The sequence below is a fragment of the Rhamphochromis sp. 'chilingali' genome (assembly GCF_963969265.1).
Source record: "Rhamphochromis sp. 'chilingali' genome assembly, chromosome: 17".
Lineage (NCBI taxonomy): Eukaryota > Metazoa > Chordata > Actinopteri > Cichliformes > Cichlidae > Rhamphochromis > Rhamphochromis sp. 'chilingali'.
Genome location: NC_137944.1, coordinates 6,818,298 through 6,835,111, shown reverse-complemented (window position 1 = coordinate 6,835,111; position 16,814 = coordinate 6,818,298). Strand labels below are relative to the sequence as shown.

Here is a 16,814-nt window from a genome sequence, read left to right as displayed (position 1 = left end):
CCGGTCCCCACTGGAATCAGTTCTCATTAAGATTCTTGTAAAACAGAAACATTTTACTTGTGGTCTTGATGAGTGGATGAGGGGGAGGAAGAGAGAATGTGGTGAAAAACTGTGAAAGGAGTGTGTGACGGTCAGCCGAGGTTGTGTTTCTTTTCCGTTGTAGTAATGGGATGAATGGGAATAGAGACACTGATGAATGATTTAAACCCTGTTATCAGTCCCAGTGCCTCTCATGTGCATTCTTGTGTATGTAATTATTAGGTAAAGAATCTGATCACAGCAGCACTGTCTTCCTGTAATAAGCAAACAAGCCAATACCAATCACACTGTTATGTCTCCCGGCTTCATCGCCCAAGACTCAACTTTAACTGAAGGAAACGGTGACATTAATTCAACTTTGCCTATAAAGTCTTTGATGACTAAACACATGCGATATATCGTTATTGTATTAAGGCAGTGAAACCACAACACAAGTAAAAAATTAGGAGAGTGAAAGCTTTAACCATGAAAGTCCAATCATGGCTGAACTCCCACTGCTGCATCGCAAATGCAATTTCTACAAGCAACAAATGTAATCGAGCTGATTTACTTAATCATGTCTAAATGAGGCTTTGCTTATCTAAATGGCACATCTAAGTGCTCCACGAAGGCCAACTGCATAGGCCTGTATAGGCCTCCTGAGAAAAGCCTATGAACTGCAGAAGAAAAACAGAAAACAATACCAAATGCCAACCATTGCTTAGCCAAATGCCTGAATTGGACAATCCCTTTCTTTTTTTTCTTTTTTTTTTTAAAATTTCACACAGACTTGATAAAATCTGAAGTAAAAGAGTGGGAATGTTTATGACATTTGAGTTTAAGAGTGAATGGATGGTTGTTTCATTACAGAATTAATGGCAACCGATTCTGACATTTCGATGGCATTTCCACATATATTTACGAAACTGTGCCAGAAACCCAGCTCTTTAAAACTGAGCCAATTCAATTGTATCTCTTTGAAAGCAAAGCTAAACAAATACAACAAATGTAATTGAATTCTCAAAGAGCCATTTAAAGCAGGTCATAGCCTGCCAATCCAGCACACACTAAGATTTTACCATGGAAAAAAAAAATCAGTATCCAAGATGGTAACACAATATAGTATTGAACAAAAGGAAAGTGGAGCTTTCAGTGGTACGCTGGAGCATGTACTTACTCCTGTTCTGAGTTTAATTAAGAATACCCACAGACAGCTGTTATGTGTGCTCTAAAGCAGTGTTTATACTGCAGGCGTAGATATCTGGTGTGGTTGTGAAGCCCTGCTTGCAGCTGAGCCAAAGGACTATGAATCTGGGCCAGCCAGCACCAGGCTGGCACTCTGTGATAACAGCCAAATATAGTCAGAAGTGATGAAGGGCAATCAAACATCGTTCAACACCAACCTAGAGCTAAAGCCATCACACCACAAGTACAAAACTGAATATATGGTAGGAACCACATGTGACTGCCGGTAATGAAAACAATGGGTGCCAGTATGGGCTCAAATTGTGGTCATAAATATTTTGTACTTGTAAATCAGGATTTGTATGTGTAAAAAGAATTTGTGTGTGTGTGTAAAAAAGATGTGTATGCGTAAAAAAGATTTGTGTGTGGACTTTGCCAAAAAATAAGTGTCAAACTCTGCACTCAAGTTTCAAGTTACAAGTACGAATTTTGACCCTATTTTTCTTCCTTTCATCTGATTGGATAGTTAAATTTGTGATTGACATGACATTGACCAATCAGGGAACAGATGGGTTTGGCTGTCGGAGGGGTGCTTTATGGAGCTTCAGGTCCTTGAAGGGTAATACAGTTTGAAGCTGGAGGAGGATCTCTATATAAATATCCGATAGAAGCTAGGTCACCTAACTTTCAGCAGCTGTTGAAAGGATAAAGTTGTGGTATGTCAGTGGTTGGAAAAACCATTATTACTTTAGGATTAGCTTAACACAAAGTCAGGGCTGACCCGGGACCATTGCTGTGAGTCATAGTGCGCAGCATATAGGTCCTTTCACATCAGACGCAGCATGTGCTGCTAATGCTAACGAAAAGCCAAAGATCCAGAATTTGTTGCACTGGCTGCTGGGCTCTGTGGGTTTTTGCAGCAGTTTAACCTGTACTAGATGCACCTGCTCCTTGTCGTAAAATTCTTCATTTAGGCAATTTCCATCATGCTTTTAACTGAATGAGTTATATATATATATATATATATATATATATATATATATATATATATATATATATATATATATATTAGGGGTGCAACGATACACAAAATTCACGGTTCGGTACTTTGGTGTCACGGTTCAATATTTTTTCGATACAAAAAAATGTTCATGCCTTTTTAATTTGTCATTTATTAAAATTATAAATATATATTTTAACTCAAAAGTACAGTTTTTAAATTTAACCCTAACCCTTGTGCGTGTTTTTTATTTTGACAGCGAATGCGCACCTGCGGACCACTTATGTGCAGCCCTGGTTATTTAGCTCGTCATATTGCAGCCACAGAAATTCTTTTGTCCATGAAACCATAAAGCTGCACTTTCTTTTTGCCTTATAGTCTGATTTGTCATAACTTTTCCGTTTTGTGGTAAGCTGTTCTTTGGCTGTCTACCAAAATGCACCAGCTCTGCATATGCACTTCAAACAGACTTTAAGCAGACCTCAAAGAATTATGACAGGAATATTTACTTTTCAATGTTGTCTGTAACCAAGTATAATGTCCATGTTCAACTCAGATACATTCCTGTTGTGATAAGTTGCATTTATGGTTTGGAAATGGAACCATCAAGAGTATATGTCCCGATATACATCCTTTACCAGCAGGATGTATATCGGCATGTATTTGGAGAATCCTGACCTTTTATGAGGAAAACTGGCTTCCCTGCAAGATAATCTAAAGAACAAGGGTGGGGTTTTGTTTGATTCCAGATATATCAGGATATATCTTATTCAGGAAATTGAAAAATAAAAAGTGCTTAGTTTGCATGCTCTTCCTGTGTCAGAGTGGATTCTCTCCAGGTACTCTCGCCTCCCACAGTCCAAAGTCATACATGGGGTTAGACATATTGGTGATTCTAAATTGACCGTAGGTGCAAATGAGAAAATAATAATAATAATAAAAATAAAAACGTCAATAAATTCAGCTGCTGTAAGAAACAATTTTCCAAATACAGTATAAATAAAGTATTTTGCATTGCATCACATAACCATTAGTAATTCAAAATTAGCCACAGATGTGAACATGAGTGTGGATGCTCTCTGTTAGTCCTGTGAAAGACTGCATGATACACCAAGTTAAGAAAATGGATGTATAGATGTAATTAATAGGCAGTGGAATGCCTCTCCTATATCAGCTCTTCTGCTACTTAGTAGTAGTGCAGTGTGTAGCCTCACTGTTACCTATACAATCGAGTTAAAACCCCCCAAAAAGAAACCTGAAAGCTGCACTGTGTAAGGCTAATTAATAAAGGTAATTTCATACTGCACCCTAACCTTTTTGAGCCATAACATCATTTGTTCTCTTTCTCGATGTAAATGTGTGAGCACTAATGTATCGACAGGATTTCTTTTTCTTGACTTCTCTCCCAGTTTTCACTGATGTAATGAACCGGGGGCTGGAGAGGCTTTCATTTCATGCCTTAGCATGAAATGAAAGCTTCATTTTTTTCCATCTTGCAACCTGACTGCATGATCACCGATTCTGCAACACCTTTCAAATGAAGACTGTTAACCTTCGCAAATAAAAGGCAAACACTGTGACCGGGACATGCATCTTAACTGTTGTGCAATTTCAGCTTCCTATTTCAGTAAATGCGCTCCTTCACGTCGGTGCTGCCTCGTAATCAGCTTTCAATCATGCATGTGCAATTTCTGGAGACTTATTTGCCTTCAGCACTGAAAAGTAGCAAACATTTTTTAAAAGTAGTCTGTCGGCCCACTTCACAGCGACCACAAATGGATGTTTATTACTGTAGTGTACCTTGGCCATTCCCTACCATACACCCTCTCTTGCTGTGCCACTTGCGTGCCCGGGGGAATTCTTGCCTTCCCCTTTAATCCCCATGCTGTGTGGCAGCCGTTGTGGCATTGTGTGGGAACAGACTGAAGCTGCACACAATAGACTCCCTGCGGTGGCCGAATGTCTCAGTTTGTAGTCCCGCAGGGTTGCGGTACATGTGTAGGAAGGCACGGGTCAGAGCTGGCGATTCCAATCGCTTGTTTACCGGCTGTTTCCTGCCAGCTTCAGTTAGGCCCCAGAAAAGTCTAAGGGGGTAGTTGAAATAATGGCTGTCACTCAAAAGCACCCGTGGGACAAGCGAGAACATTATTATAAAAGACGGTTATAACAACCTGGGAAATTGAACCTGGATCGCAGCGGGCTTCATTTTCTGAAATTTGGACAGGTAGCTTTTTCACGGTGACTAATAGGCTTTCACTGCCAAGTCACAGCAACTTCCTCCACATTCAGTCTAAAAGTTCAGCTCCTTCCTGCCTGTAGGGAATGGATAACTTCACCTACAGGATAAGGTGATATATTCTAAGCTGCCAAACCCAATGAAGCTATACAGGTGCAGACCCCCATGGGACCAAAATGAGCAATGAGCCATTCCCAGACAATAGAAAGAAATGGAAATCTTTTGTATTGCCATGTACCTCCATAACATCATTAGGCCAACATCTCTGTGATATGGGACCACTGAATCATTGTGACATAATCACATAACATAACTGTAGTTATTAAATTCTTCACCACATCAGCACAGGGACGCTTTTCTTTTTGTGGGAAAAATGCTACAAAAAGAGACTCCTTTTTACATTTGGACTTTTACTAATTATTTTTTATTTTTTTTTACATCAAAGAAAATCTTAAATTAAAAAAAAGAATTTGGGATTGTATACCATCTGGGTGTAGCCACATGACTGAGAAGGAACATAAAGAACCCAGAACGGCTTGTGTTTCGCCGACTTCATAGAAATACTAAGATATATATTGTGTTTTGCCATGGAGTCTAAAATTGCCTAGTTAATATTACCAGTCCATTTTCTCCAACTCTATTCAGTCTGCAGCACTGTACAGGTGACAGTCATTTTGCAGCAACCTTGTCACTATTTGTGTAGGAATGTGTGGTTGTGACTGGACTCTGAATGAATTTGTGTTTATGTAGACCAGGGGTGTCCAACTCCAGGCCTCGAGGGCCGGTGTCCTGCAGGTTTTAGATGTGTCCTTGATCCAACACAGCTGATTTAAATGGCTAAATGACCTCCTCATGTCTTGTAGTTCTCCACAGGCCTGATAATGAACTAATCACTTGAGGCCTGGAGTTGGACACCCCTGATGTAGACGTTCTAAAAGTCACCAACACTGATACCCAGCATTCCCTTTACACTGCCAGGTTTCCATTTTCCAGTGTAGTTCACAGTAGGATGTCAGGGAAGTGATCTGCTCATCGCTTTGTCATTAATGGCCAGTCGCTAGTGGACATTGTAGGCTTCTGTTGCCTTGGTACTCTTCTAATGTGTTTAGCATTCACTGATATGTCATATATCTTCTTAGCTCTCACTGGTTGGTGCTTCAGTGGCTTGTCTCAAAGCTCGACCCAGTTCATGTCATCAATGGTTATTCTGTTAGCAGTCATTTGAAGTCTCTTGGTGTTACTGACTTTCAGTGGTCTCTGGTTGCCATGTGACTGCTAGTTGCTTCATGTGTGGATGCGCCTTAAGAAGATGTGTCAGGAAGCAGAATGTTCTTCATCATCAAGTTAATCATGATGATGAGATTCCAAAAGAAAGGACAACACCATCAAAGTAAAGATGGGTTGAAGATAGATACTCAGCTTCTTCATAATAACACCCTGCATATGTAACTTTGTAGCTGATAGCCGAGTAAAAATCAGGAGTTAAAGTAAGTACAAGTACACTGACCCATCTGTTAAAACTGTTGTTAAAGCTTTCGGGTTTCCATACTAAACTAATTTCCCCTGCTCCAACCCTGGAGCTCTGTGTAGATGTGCTGACTGGAACAAATGCAAAAATGTCAGATATTTGCATTCACAGAAGTAATAAAAGGCCTAATATAAAAATCAAATGACTTAGATGACTGAATGGAGCTCAAAACAAATGAAAGTGTGGATGTGACGGAGAGAGCTGCACCCTTTAGGGAACCAACACAGTTCCTGTCATGGTGGAGTAGAGTTTCACATTTTGGTTTCCTTGTTGCCTCCTCTTATAGATCCTCTAAAAAGTTTGACTCAAAAACAAACTTTTGCACTGTCTTCCTGCTTTTTCCCCCCAAATCCTTTTACCTCCACCTGAGTGATTGCCAGCATTTCTGCTTCAGACACAGCCAAATGATCTGATCTTTTAATCTTCTTAAAGGATTGCAGCAGGCAGTCTTGCACATAAATCACACTGAGCTGCTATTACACCAGGACTTAACTTCTCTCTCAAAACTACACATGCCACAACAAAAGACTTACAGTCCAGCACCGACGCACACATATGTGAGTGAGTCTGAGGCACCTGTATATAGAAAGGTTGCAGCTTATCACATTTATTGCAGCTTCCTTTGGGCAGTCCTGGGAAGTTCTATTAAAAGTCACCTACATTTTGTCTGTCTAGGTGCAAATGTCCTGCTGTTTCATGAAGGTGCCTGGTGTGATAATGCTGCTGTGCTCTTATGAGAACAAATGAGGTATTATTGAGGCTCCGAGAACGCAAAGGGAACAAACTGGACAGTCAGACAAATGCACAGGTTGAGAAACTGTCCTGAGGACTAAACAGCACCACAGTGAGTCACTACAGAGCGACATGGTGTGAACCGAATATCTGCTCTCTCTAATGTGTTTGTTCTGTGCCGCAGTTTTGATCTAACAGTCTTTTCTCCCTGTGTATTTTCTCACTTTTTATCGACGGTGGACTACAGCATGCTTGCTCTTGATATTTTCAATAGTGAATCAATGAACAGCAGCAAGGCAGCAAGGCAGCAAAGCTGCGATCAAAGAACATGGCTTTCTGTCAGCAAGGGTCTAATGACACTTGGCAGAGCTCACTGATCGATGACCATTCAGAGCCCAGCGATGGCAGCTTCCACATGTGGTCAAAGTCACACAGCAGCAACACACACAGGTCAGAACACACTGAATCAAAGAAGCAATGACGCTAATGAAAAACGATTCTGCGCTCTGACTTTTTCATGACAGGAAAACAGCAATTCTGTCCATGTTGTCTACTGTGCACTACAAACTAAACAGGGAAGTTTGTTCTGTATTCGGACACGCTGAACTAAAAGTGCATGCTGCCTTTTCAATTCGCACATCTATGGTTTCCTTCTGCCATCTAGTGTCCATCGCAAAAACAACAGCCCTCTCTTCATGCTGTGTCCCAATTGAACTGTGTATACCAATTGCAAGTATATACACATTTAAACATATGTATATGACTGTGTACAAATCTTGATTACTTCTCATTTATTAGTATTTTAATTAGAAGGAGCCAGAATTTCTTGTCTTTATAGAAAAGCGGACTTGAGCAATAGTTCTCCAGGCTTTCTGAAGTTTTTCTTTGAACATTGGCTGCTTATTCCACTCACTTTCTGATCATTTTCAGAGGACTGCTTTTGTTTGCTAGGCCACTTAACATTGACCTATCAATCATTCAAACACAGAAAAGGCACCTAACTAAAATGTGAACTGGTGTTGTGTCTACAGATACCCTAAAGAGAACAAATTGTATCTTTAGGCACTTTGATACCAACATGCTGTTTCCAGAGAAAATAATTTGTTCCCATTTCTTTTATTGAATCTATGAAAAATAAATTTCCATATGTGTTTGCACATTTTGATATATCATAATTTCCATTTTCCTATCAAAATATAAAGAAATGAAGGGTGGCTAAAGTTTTTTAGGCAGGACTCTATATGCCACAGTCGTTTAGACTATTACAAAAGAAGGGCAATTTCTCTCATTAAATGAAAATATCTGGTGATCTTGAAACAAATAGCAATAAGCAGAGCAAATACTGTGGATTAGCTGGAATCCTAAATTACACAGGAATGTAACAAAATTAATCTTCCTGAAGTCCAACTGGTCTCATCAGTTCCCATGCTTTTTTGGACTGTTGTTAAAAGGAGATGCTACACAGTGGTAAACTGGTAAATGGGGGTTTGTATCTCCTCCTTGGATTCAACCAGACATTTTTCACTTGTTAGACAAATATGTAAATAACCTAAACTATGAAAGCATATATTTTACTTTTTTTTTCTTAAACATTTCACATGCTTCCTATGGTTTATTTTTTAAATAAAATATATGGGTTCAGTTCGGACTGCGTGTCATTTACCTTTATATTAGATTAGCAAAACTGTGACACAAAGAGTGCAGTGGGTCGCCGAGTTGACGATCCACACCATGTCAGAAAAACAAGTATGGAGTAATTCTTTGGTCAACAGAAAAATAAAGAAGTACAAAATATACTTTAAATGTATTAGATAGCGGATACGAGTCTCACCATTTTAATTTAATCCCAAGTAATACGCTGGGATTCGTCAATTCAAATGAGAATATTTGAGTTTACTTTAAATGCAGCTTGACTTGTAAGTTCAGCAACATAAGTCCTGAGTCCTCTTTAAATGTGTCGAGTTCTGTTTGGGTTTACACTGTACTGAAAGTATTGAAGTCAGCCAGTAGGAAGACAGCATTAATTCAAAATCATTAATTAAGCATTAATTAAAAGTCATTAGTGTTTGATTTTGCAGCCTTTCAACAATGTGCTTTACATTACTGTATTAGTCCAGAATAAAAATCAACATGCCGCAGCTGAAAGGTTATTATTCATACACAAAAGTTAATTTTGCTTGTATGCTGGCCCTGAAGTGCGAAACACAAAGACAAATCAGAAAACACGACATTTCAGAAAAAGAAAACAAAATCACAACAACAAAACAAACACAACAACATTTTGTGACTGTGTTTCATGATGCAGTGATTTTCCTTTTTGTCTTTTGCACTTCGTCAAGATCAATTATTGCTTTTCAAAATACATAAACATCACAGTAACATGAGTATATTTCATTGAGTTACTTCATACTGTAACTCAATGACATGAGTACAGTAACTACTGTAAACTAGTGGCAGTATGCAGGTCTAACAGGATTAGCTTCTTTTTCTTCCTACGTTGTTGTGCACTAAGGGCGTGCAGTGAAACATGCTGTAGAGCATCACAACAGTTTCTATAATCGACAAACAGTTAATGTGCTCGATCATTCAAAAACATGCGAGAGAAAGGGGCTCATGCTTCACGTCAACTCATTGGAAACTGTTAGTCGGTGTCAGTTAGTGAGACGGGTGGGCTGTGAATGAGAGCCAGGCAGGGTTATCACCATGCACAAGACACACGGGAGTGGAGATGGGAGAGGCAGATGAACTACGACTGATGTTTCATGACAGACACAGTAAGTACATACCCAGAAAGAGCCTCTTAGGGATTCTGACCTCCTCGTCCTTAATGTCTGTGGCTACAGACAAAAAAAACAAAAAATATATAGACAAAAAAGAAAAAAATAGAGCTTGGTTTTCATCAGCAAAGCTGGAGTTGATCTTTGTCAAATTACAGAACTCACTGATTCTGTGATTTGTTACACCAGTGATCTGTGAGGTTAGGAGTGTTCCCACCTGCTTAGCTTCCTCAGATGCATAACCTTTATAGCTAATAAACAATCAATAAAATTTTGAGTTCAGTAATGTAACTTAATTCAAGGTGTTTTAATCCACAAATCTGGTGACATCTGCAAAGTCCAAAGTTCTATTTTTCCAATCGTCTTACATTCCTTTTACTTTATTTGTTTTAGCATTTATTGCACTAAGCTTGCTCATCTTCACAGCTTCTGCTGCACAGTTTTTGTTCCATAGGAAGACATAAAATAGCCTTCGTCATGTTATTCTTTAAACGTAGCCGTTACTACCAAAGGATACATAAAAGCTCCATAAAAACATATTTCACACACAAACCTATTAGCCAGACCTTGGAATGAGCCGACATCTGGCTTAGTGAGGACGATGTTTATCTGTAGTGTCACATGTACCTGACACGGGCTTAATATTTCAAGATGGTGTGATGCAGAGCTGTGACGCTTTCAAACTTTTCAGTTATATTTTCAATAACAAATATTTCTTTAGCTTCCCCACACAAAACAAAACACAAACAAACGCACACATACACACACATTTATAGGAACATGTGATGTTGGGAAAATTATTTTAAACATTGCTTTCACCTCTGAACCAGCTCCGAGTTTGGATTCAGGAGACAGACACGCTCTTTGCTTTTAAGATTAAGCTAAAAATTAAAACTTTCCTTTTTTCAATATATAGTTGAGGCTGGATCAGGTGACCCTGAACCATCACTTAGTTGTGATGCAGTTGGCCTAGGCTGCTGGGAGCTTCCTGGTGTTTCTTCTTCACTCCCTTTCACTCTCTGTGTTTATACACCACTCTGCATTTAATCATTCGCATTAATCACTTCCACAATGGAAAACAGCCGCCCCCTCACCCCCCAACTGGTCGCAGCAAATGGCCGCCCCGCACTGACCCTGATTCTGCCAGAGGGTTCATCCTGTCAAAAGGAAGTTTTTCCATCCCACTGTCACCTAATGCTTGCTCCTAGGGTGTCGTCTGACCGTACTGTGTCTCAAAACTTCTAAAAAAAAACAAAAAAGAGTTTACAGTACAGTCGATGGCCACGACCCAAGCATTGCAGACCAAAGATGAAAGAGAGCAGCGCGATATAATCTACCAGAGTATTTGTGTCTTTTCATTTAAATGAATATGCTTGGCATGATGTGTATTTATTGATCAAGTTAACGTTGACTGGTAACATTTTAATTGCGTGACTACAATTATAAAGTTCACAATGCTGAGAAAATGAACCCTGTAGTCTCCAATGTATTTGTTCCTTCAATTTTGCAGATAAACTCACTATACAGTCCTCCGGGTTACAGGAAGCAGTGAATGATTGTGGATTAAATACACACATTTGTACAAAAACTGAAAAATAAAGCCTTTAGCCCTGACTTCAGTATTTAAGCTAAGCCTAACAATCTAATCTAACTCAGCAGTTACATTTTTTTTTTTTTTTACTTTGTTTTTCACATCTTAGGTTTACTTCACTGGAAGTTTGGAATTTCTCTGACAGTTGCTGCTTGGTGTAGACACTTAAACATGAAGCTACACTGCCCTACTGAGGCAAAATGCACTGACTACACATTTGGCCAAAATACAAAAAAAACCTGGCACTAAACGGTCCCTCTGTCTCTCTCTGTGTGCTGTTCACTGAGTGAATGATCAGTGACTGACGGAGACCAGCTGTGGAAGAGAAGAGACAGACAAGAGACTTCCTGTTGTTTCAAACTTCCTCTGTGTGATCATTTTAGATGTCAGATAGCAGAATCACAGGACAGCTATTGTTTTTCTCGTGTTTTGCAATCAGACATGAGTCTGAAGCTTCAGTTAAAATAACAAAGCTCAAAAATGTCATTACATTTAGTAAAATTAACAATCTATCCTAAAGGCTGATGGATAAAACTTGTTTTATTGCACTGCACTTCCTGACATATGCTCCAGTTATATTGACAGGCTGATGGTATTGGCCGGTATTAGCTTTTGCTAATTATCAGCATTTATAACAACTGAGAAATGAACCAAAAAAAAGTTGACAGGAGAAACATTGTGTTGATGTTGCACAGTTTGTCCACCAGAGGGCAACTGTCCTGTTAGCAACAGCATTTCAAATGCCACAACCAGCTGATCCTGTGCATTTAAACTGTACTGTTGTGCTGTTTTAGCACTGACTCATAAAGATAGAAGTACACAATACGAATTTTAAGCAAACCTGTCTATGTATATTCGCTGAAGTATCAGATTTTAGAGTCGCCAACTATTGTTATCGACTTAAAAAGAAATGTGTGAGGCTCTGATTATAAAACAGTGTCTCCATGTTTTCCTTTTACACTGGATTATATTTAATCCTGCCCACGCTAGTTTAACTGATACTCTCCCATTATCTGACATTGAGCCTCTTCATATTAGCAGCCAGGTTTAGTCAAATTTCCTCAAAGTAAGCAGGAACTTGTAGCATGCCCAGCACGGCGTATCAGACAACAAAGGGCAGCTGTTTGTGTTTGTTTACAAAGGGATAAATGTCACAAAACAGAATCAAGCGTTTCCCTGTGTGGGTTATGAATAACTTTATGACAAACATTACAAAATGTAATCACCTTAATGTCAGTAATCAGCCTGGAAAGTTTCATGGTTAGTAATATATTTTACCCCATCATCCTATATCACTTATTTGAACTAAGCGCAATATAAAACCAGCTTCAGAAAGCTTATTTTATATAGTTTTAGAAAGAAAAACCTGCACAGGAGATCACAGGCAACAATCACCAGCCTCTCACACACTCACACACACTAATCTGAGCCTTATCTGCACGGTAAAGTGGCACCGCCTGGGTGTTCTGACCTAAGAAGGAGCGCCTCTTCGTGCTGAGTTCAGTGGCCATGCGGACGTTGGTGCACAGGTTCAGCATGATGAGCATTGTGCAGATCATGATGATGCTCTGCCACAGCAGCAGTGTCTCAAAGTAGCGTCCAAATCTAAAGAAGAAGAAAACAATATGTGGATTTTAAGATTTCATATTTACCCTATGGTTCTCTCACCCATTTGCTGGTCACCAGACCTATTACACTCATTCCTAAGTGCATATTACACCATATTCATTCAAATCATTGAATTCTAATCACATCTAAGGCCACAGGTGTATAAAATCAAGAGGCTAGATATGCCGAAGGAACGGGTCGTTCTTAGGAGCTCAGTGAACTCCAGTGTAGTACACTGATAGGATACCGCCTGTGTAACATGTCCAGCTGTAAAATTTTCCTGAGCTTTTAGTGGTTTTATAACAAAAAGGAAGCGAATGACAGCAACTCAGCCATGAAGTGGCAGGCAATGTAAAATCACAGAGCGGGGTCAGCAGATGCTGAGGGGCATAGTGTGTAGAGTCGTTACAGACCTCCAAAACTCATGTGGTCTTTGGATCAGCTCAAGAACATTTCATGGAGAGCTCCACAGAATGGGTTTCCATGGCCCAGCAGCTGCATCCAAGCCTTACATCAACAAGCACAATGCAAAGCCTTGGATGCAGTGGTGTAAAGGACACCACTGGATCCTAGAGCAGTAAGGTCTCTGGAGTGACAAATCACATTTGTCTTTCTGACAACCTGGTGGACGAGTCTGGGTTTGGCGGTTGCCAGCAGACCGATACTTGTCTGACTCCAGTGTACCAAATGTAAAGTTCAGTGGAGGAGGGATTATAGTGTGGGGTTGTTTTCCAGGAGTTGGGCTTGGGCCCTTAGCTCCAGCAAAAGGAACTCTTACTGCTTCAGCATACCAAGGATAAGCGGTGTGGAAAAGGTGTGGAAGAACTTGGCTGACCTCAACCTGACAGAATACCTCTGGGATGACTTAGACGGAGACTGTGGGCCAGGTTTTATTGTCCAACATCAGCATCTGCACTCAAAAATGTGGTTCTGGAAGGATGATCATAAACTTCTATAGACACACTCCTAAACCATGTGGAAAGCCTTCCTAGAAGAGTTGCTATTGGTGCAAAGAGTGGGCAAAATCATATTAAACTCTATGGATTAAGAATGGGGCGTCACTTACGTTTATATGCGTGTGAAGGCAGACGAGCAAATACTTTTGGCAATACAGTGTATTAATGCTTGGACTCTAATAGAGTAGCTTTGCATGATTAAAGCTACTTTTAGCTGCTCACTTATTCACACAGGGTTGCCACAGCGCTGCATACTTAACCTGTTGGATTTTTAAACCAGGTGCTCTTCCTGACACAACCGCCAAGGGATCTGTATCTCATCCTGGGACTGAACCAGGAAACTTTTGCTTGTTAGGCAAACATGCAAACTACTGCACTACAGAGCCACAATGCACGGCTCTTATCGTAAACTGTGTATTTTTGTGCCTCGGGTTATCCACATTATATGTACAAGTCTCTACATCATTATTTCTGTGGCCTCATTTAATATCCACCATTATAACCACTGTATAAAAAAATAAAAGGAAAAGCGAGTCTTGTCTGCTATAAGTTGAATACTGTTCAGAGGTAAACTACAGTTTGGTGTTTAACAGTAACCAGCAGACTGTTTGCAGTGCATTCAACCCAGCAGGCCGCTTTTCCTCTATGAGTCGGTTAACATGCAGTGTAAGAGGATCTCTATTTTTTAAAAGCTGAATATAAGAGAATATCCGAAGCCCCCCATAACAACCTCACAAGCTCTCAAAGGATGTGAGAGTCTGTTACCTGAAGAGTATCCTCAGGATGTTTGCCACCAGCAGCACCAGGCATACGTAGGTGGAGAAGCCCTCTGCATTCTGGGTCAGGCGGATGTCTCTGTACTGGGGGATGTAGGGCACCACCCCACCGAACACCATGGCACCGGCAGCGACCCACGCCACCAGGTTGTTAAACACGGTGAGGATCTGGTCAAACAACTCATCTTCCATGCTGTTCGTCGGCGGAATAAGCGAAGAGACGTCAGCTGGCTGTCAGTGGCTCTAGAGACTATTTTTGGCTGTTGATCCTCCTCCGGTTCCTCGATGTGGCTTTGAGATCGGGAGAGAAGCATCCGTGTTTTCCACGCATGACTGAGAAACAGCAGCTAATGCCACGCCATCATAAACAGAGCAATGAAGCACAAACGACGTATCCGGGGCTGACGTTACAATAGCGGAAACAATGAGCAGTAAACAATGAGCTTCCGTACAAAAGCAGCGGTTGTGCAGTCACTGCAGTACGGTCATTTACTCTGCGTTTCCCATTTCCTTGACTCAACACTGCTGATGCTTGTGAGCGTTTTAGCACGGGCTGAACTTAAGTCGTTATAGGAAACACACGACTCTCCTGAAAATGTATAAAAAGCCCCTGAAATGAAACAGCATTTTTTGTTTGCGGTGTCCCTACATCACCATTGTTTCTTCTTCGCTGTCCTGCCCGTCTGTAATGTTTCCCAACACTTCCTGGAACGTCTCACGTCACGCGCTCAGTCAAAGATTATCCAACTTGATCAAGAGAGTTCACACACAGGCAAACTGTATGTGGCTAGCTATCTAGCAGGTTAGCTAAAAAAAAATAATAGAAAGAATAAAAAAAAGAAAATAAATAAATAAATAAAAGAAAGAATTTTAACATATAGTTTGTGTCAGCTGTTTGGCAGAACGTGAATGTTATGGTAATTTTGGGCTCTGACTCTGTAGCTACGTAGAAATAAGCTTCAAAAGTAAGTAAGTAAGTAAAGTTTATTTATATAGCACCTTTCACAGACATATGTCACAAAGTGCTTTACAAGGTAAAAACATAATACAGTTATAAAATACATCATAAATACCCTGGTCTAATTAAAAGCTTTTTGAAATAAAAATGTCTTTAGCTGCTTTTTGAAGGTCTCCACTGAGTCCAAACCCTGTAGAAATAGGGGAAGTGCATTCCAGAGTCTGGGTGCAACAGCTTGCAAAGATCGGTCCCCTCGGGTTTTAAAACGAGTGTGGGGGACCACTAAAAGGTTTTGGTTTGATGACCTCAGGTTACATAAGCCTCTGAAATTGAGGATTAAAAAATTTAGGCCCTCACTTCAACCTGGACTGCTCATAAAAAAACAGGTTAGCACCAGGAAAACCAACCAGTTTCAGTCTATTCTGCCACGAACACGACAGAATTATGCCAGAAACTTTTTGATGGCTACCAAAAACATCTGATTGAGGTGCAACATGAGGAACATGAGGTCAGGAGGAGACTGAGAGCCAGTGGTCAAACTCTGTGCAGACCAACTGCCAGGAATCCTCACCAGCCTGCTCAGCCTCTCCCTGACTCATGCCACTGTCCCCACTTGTCTGAAGGCCTCCACCATCATTCCCATCCCCAAAAAGACTGGAATAGAAAGCCTCAATGACCACAGACCTATACCTCTCACGTCTGTAGTCATGAAGTGTCTCAGCACATCAGAGACTACCTACCTCCCTCTCTTGACCCCCACAAGTTTGCTTACAGAGCAAATCGGTCCATGGAGGATGCCATCACCATCACCCTTCACAGAGCAGCGGGAAATCTGGAGAATGGGTAGAGCTACGTGAGGATGCTTTACGTGGATTACAGCTCAGCGTTCAACACCATAATACCAGACATCCTTACTACCAAACTAGACCACCTTCAGAACCCCCTGCTACTTGCTCCTGGATCAAAGACCTCCTCAAAAACCAGCCTCGGTCAGTCAGACGGATCTCTGATCAATCTCTGATGGAGATGAGACAGTGTAGAGGTAGAGATATTTCTCACTGGTGCTCAGAAAACAACCTGAAACTAAGCATCTTTAAAGCAACAGAACTTATTGTGAACTTCAGGAGGCACAGACAGGTTCTCTCCACTCTCATTATAAATGGTGAGTGTGTTTATTCTGTCTCTATCTTCAGGTTTCTGGGCACCTACATCTCTGGCGATCTCACCTGGGCAAAGGAAGAATAACCTGTACCAGAAGCTGCTGTTGGCCTTCTATCGCTCCTCGGTGCACTGCGTGCTCTCCTACTGCCTGGGTGTTTGGTACGCAGGGGGCACAAATGATAACATTACGTTATCATTAACGTTACAAAGCACTAACACATTCACATTCAGAAGAGATCCAGGGTCAGCGCTGGGCAGTCTGCCTCAGCTTTTTAGGGGGTGAACTAG

At 40.7% G+C, this 16,814-nt stretch overlaps 1 protein-coding gene across 2 annotated transcripts in view; it reads right to left on the bottom strand.

Annotated features, from left to right (window-relative positions):
- The window catches only part of slc66a2 (solute carrier family 66 member 2), a 35,161-nt gene extending 20,048 nt beyond the window's left edge, over positions 1–15,113 (bottom strand). The window contains exons 1-3 of one of the 2 annotated variants that reach the window (XM_080862591.1): positions 14,397–15,113; positions 12,539–12,672; positions 9,486–9,536 (exon numbers count right to left, since the gene is read on the bottom strand). In XM_080862591.1, coding sequence (XP_080718717.1) covers positions 9,486–9,536; positions 12,539–12,672; positions 14,397–14,599 — 388 coding nt within the window. In that variant the 5' untranslated portion in view covers positions 14,600–15,113. The remainder of the gene's footprint in view (positions 1–9,485; positions 9,537–12,538; positions 12,673–14,396) is intronic. The other variant, XM_080862592.1, reaches the window with a different exon arrangement.
- Positions 15,114–16,814: the final 1,701 nt, after the last annotated feature.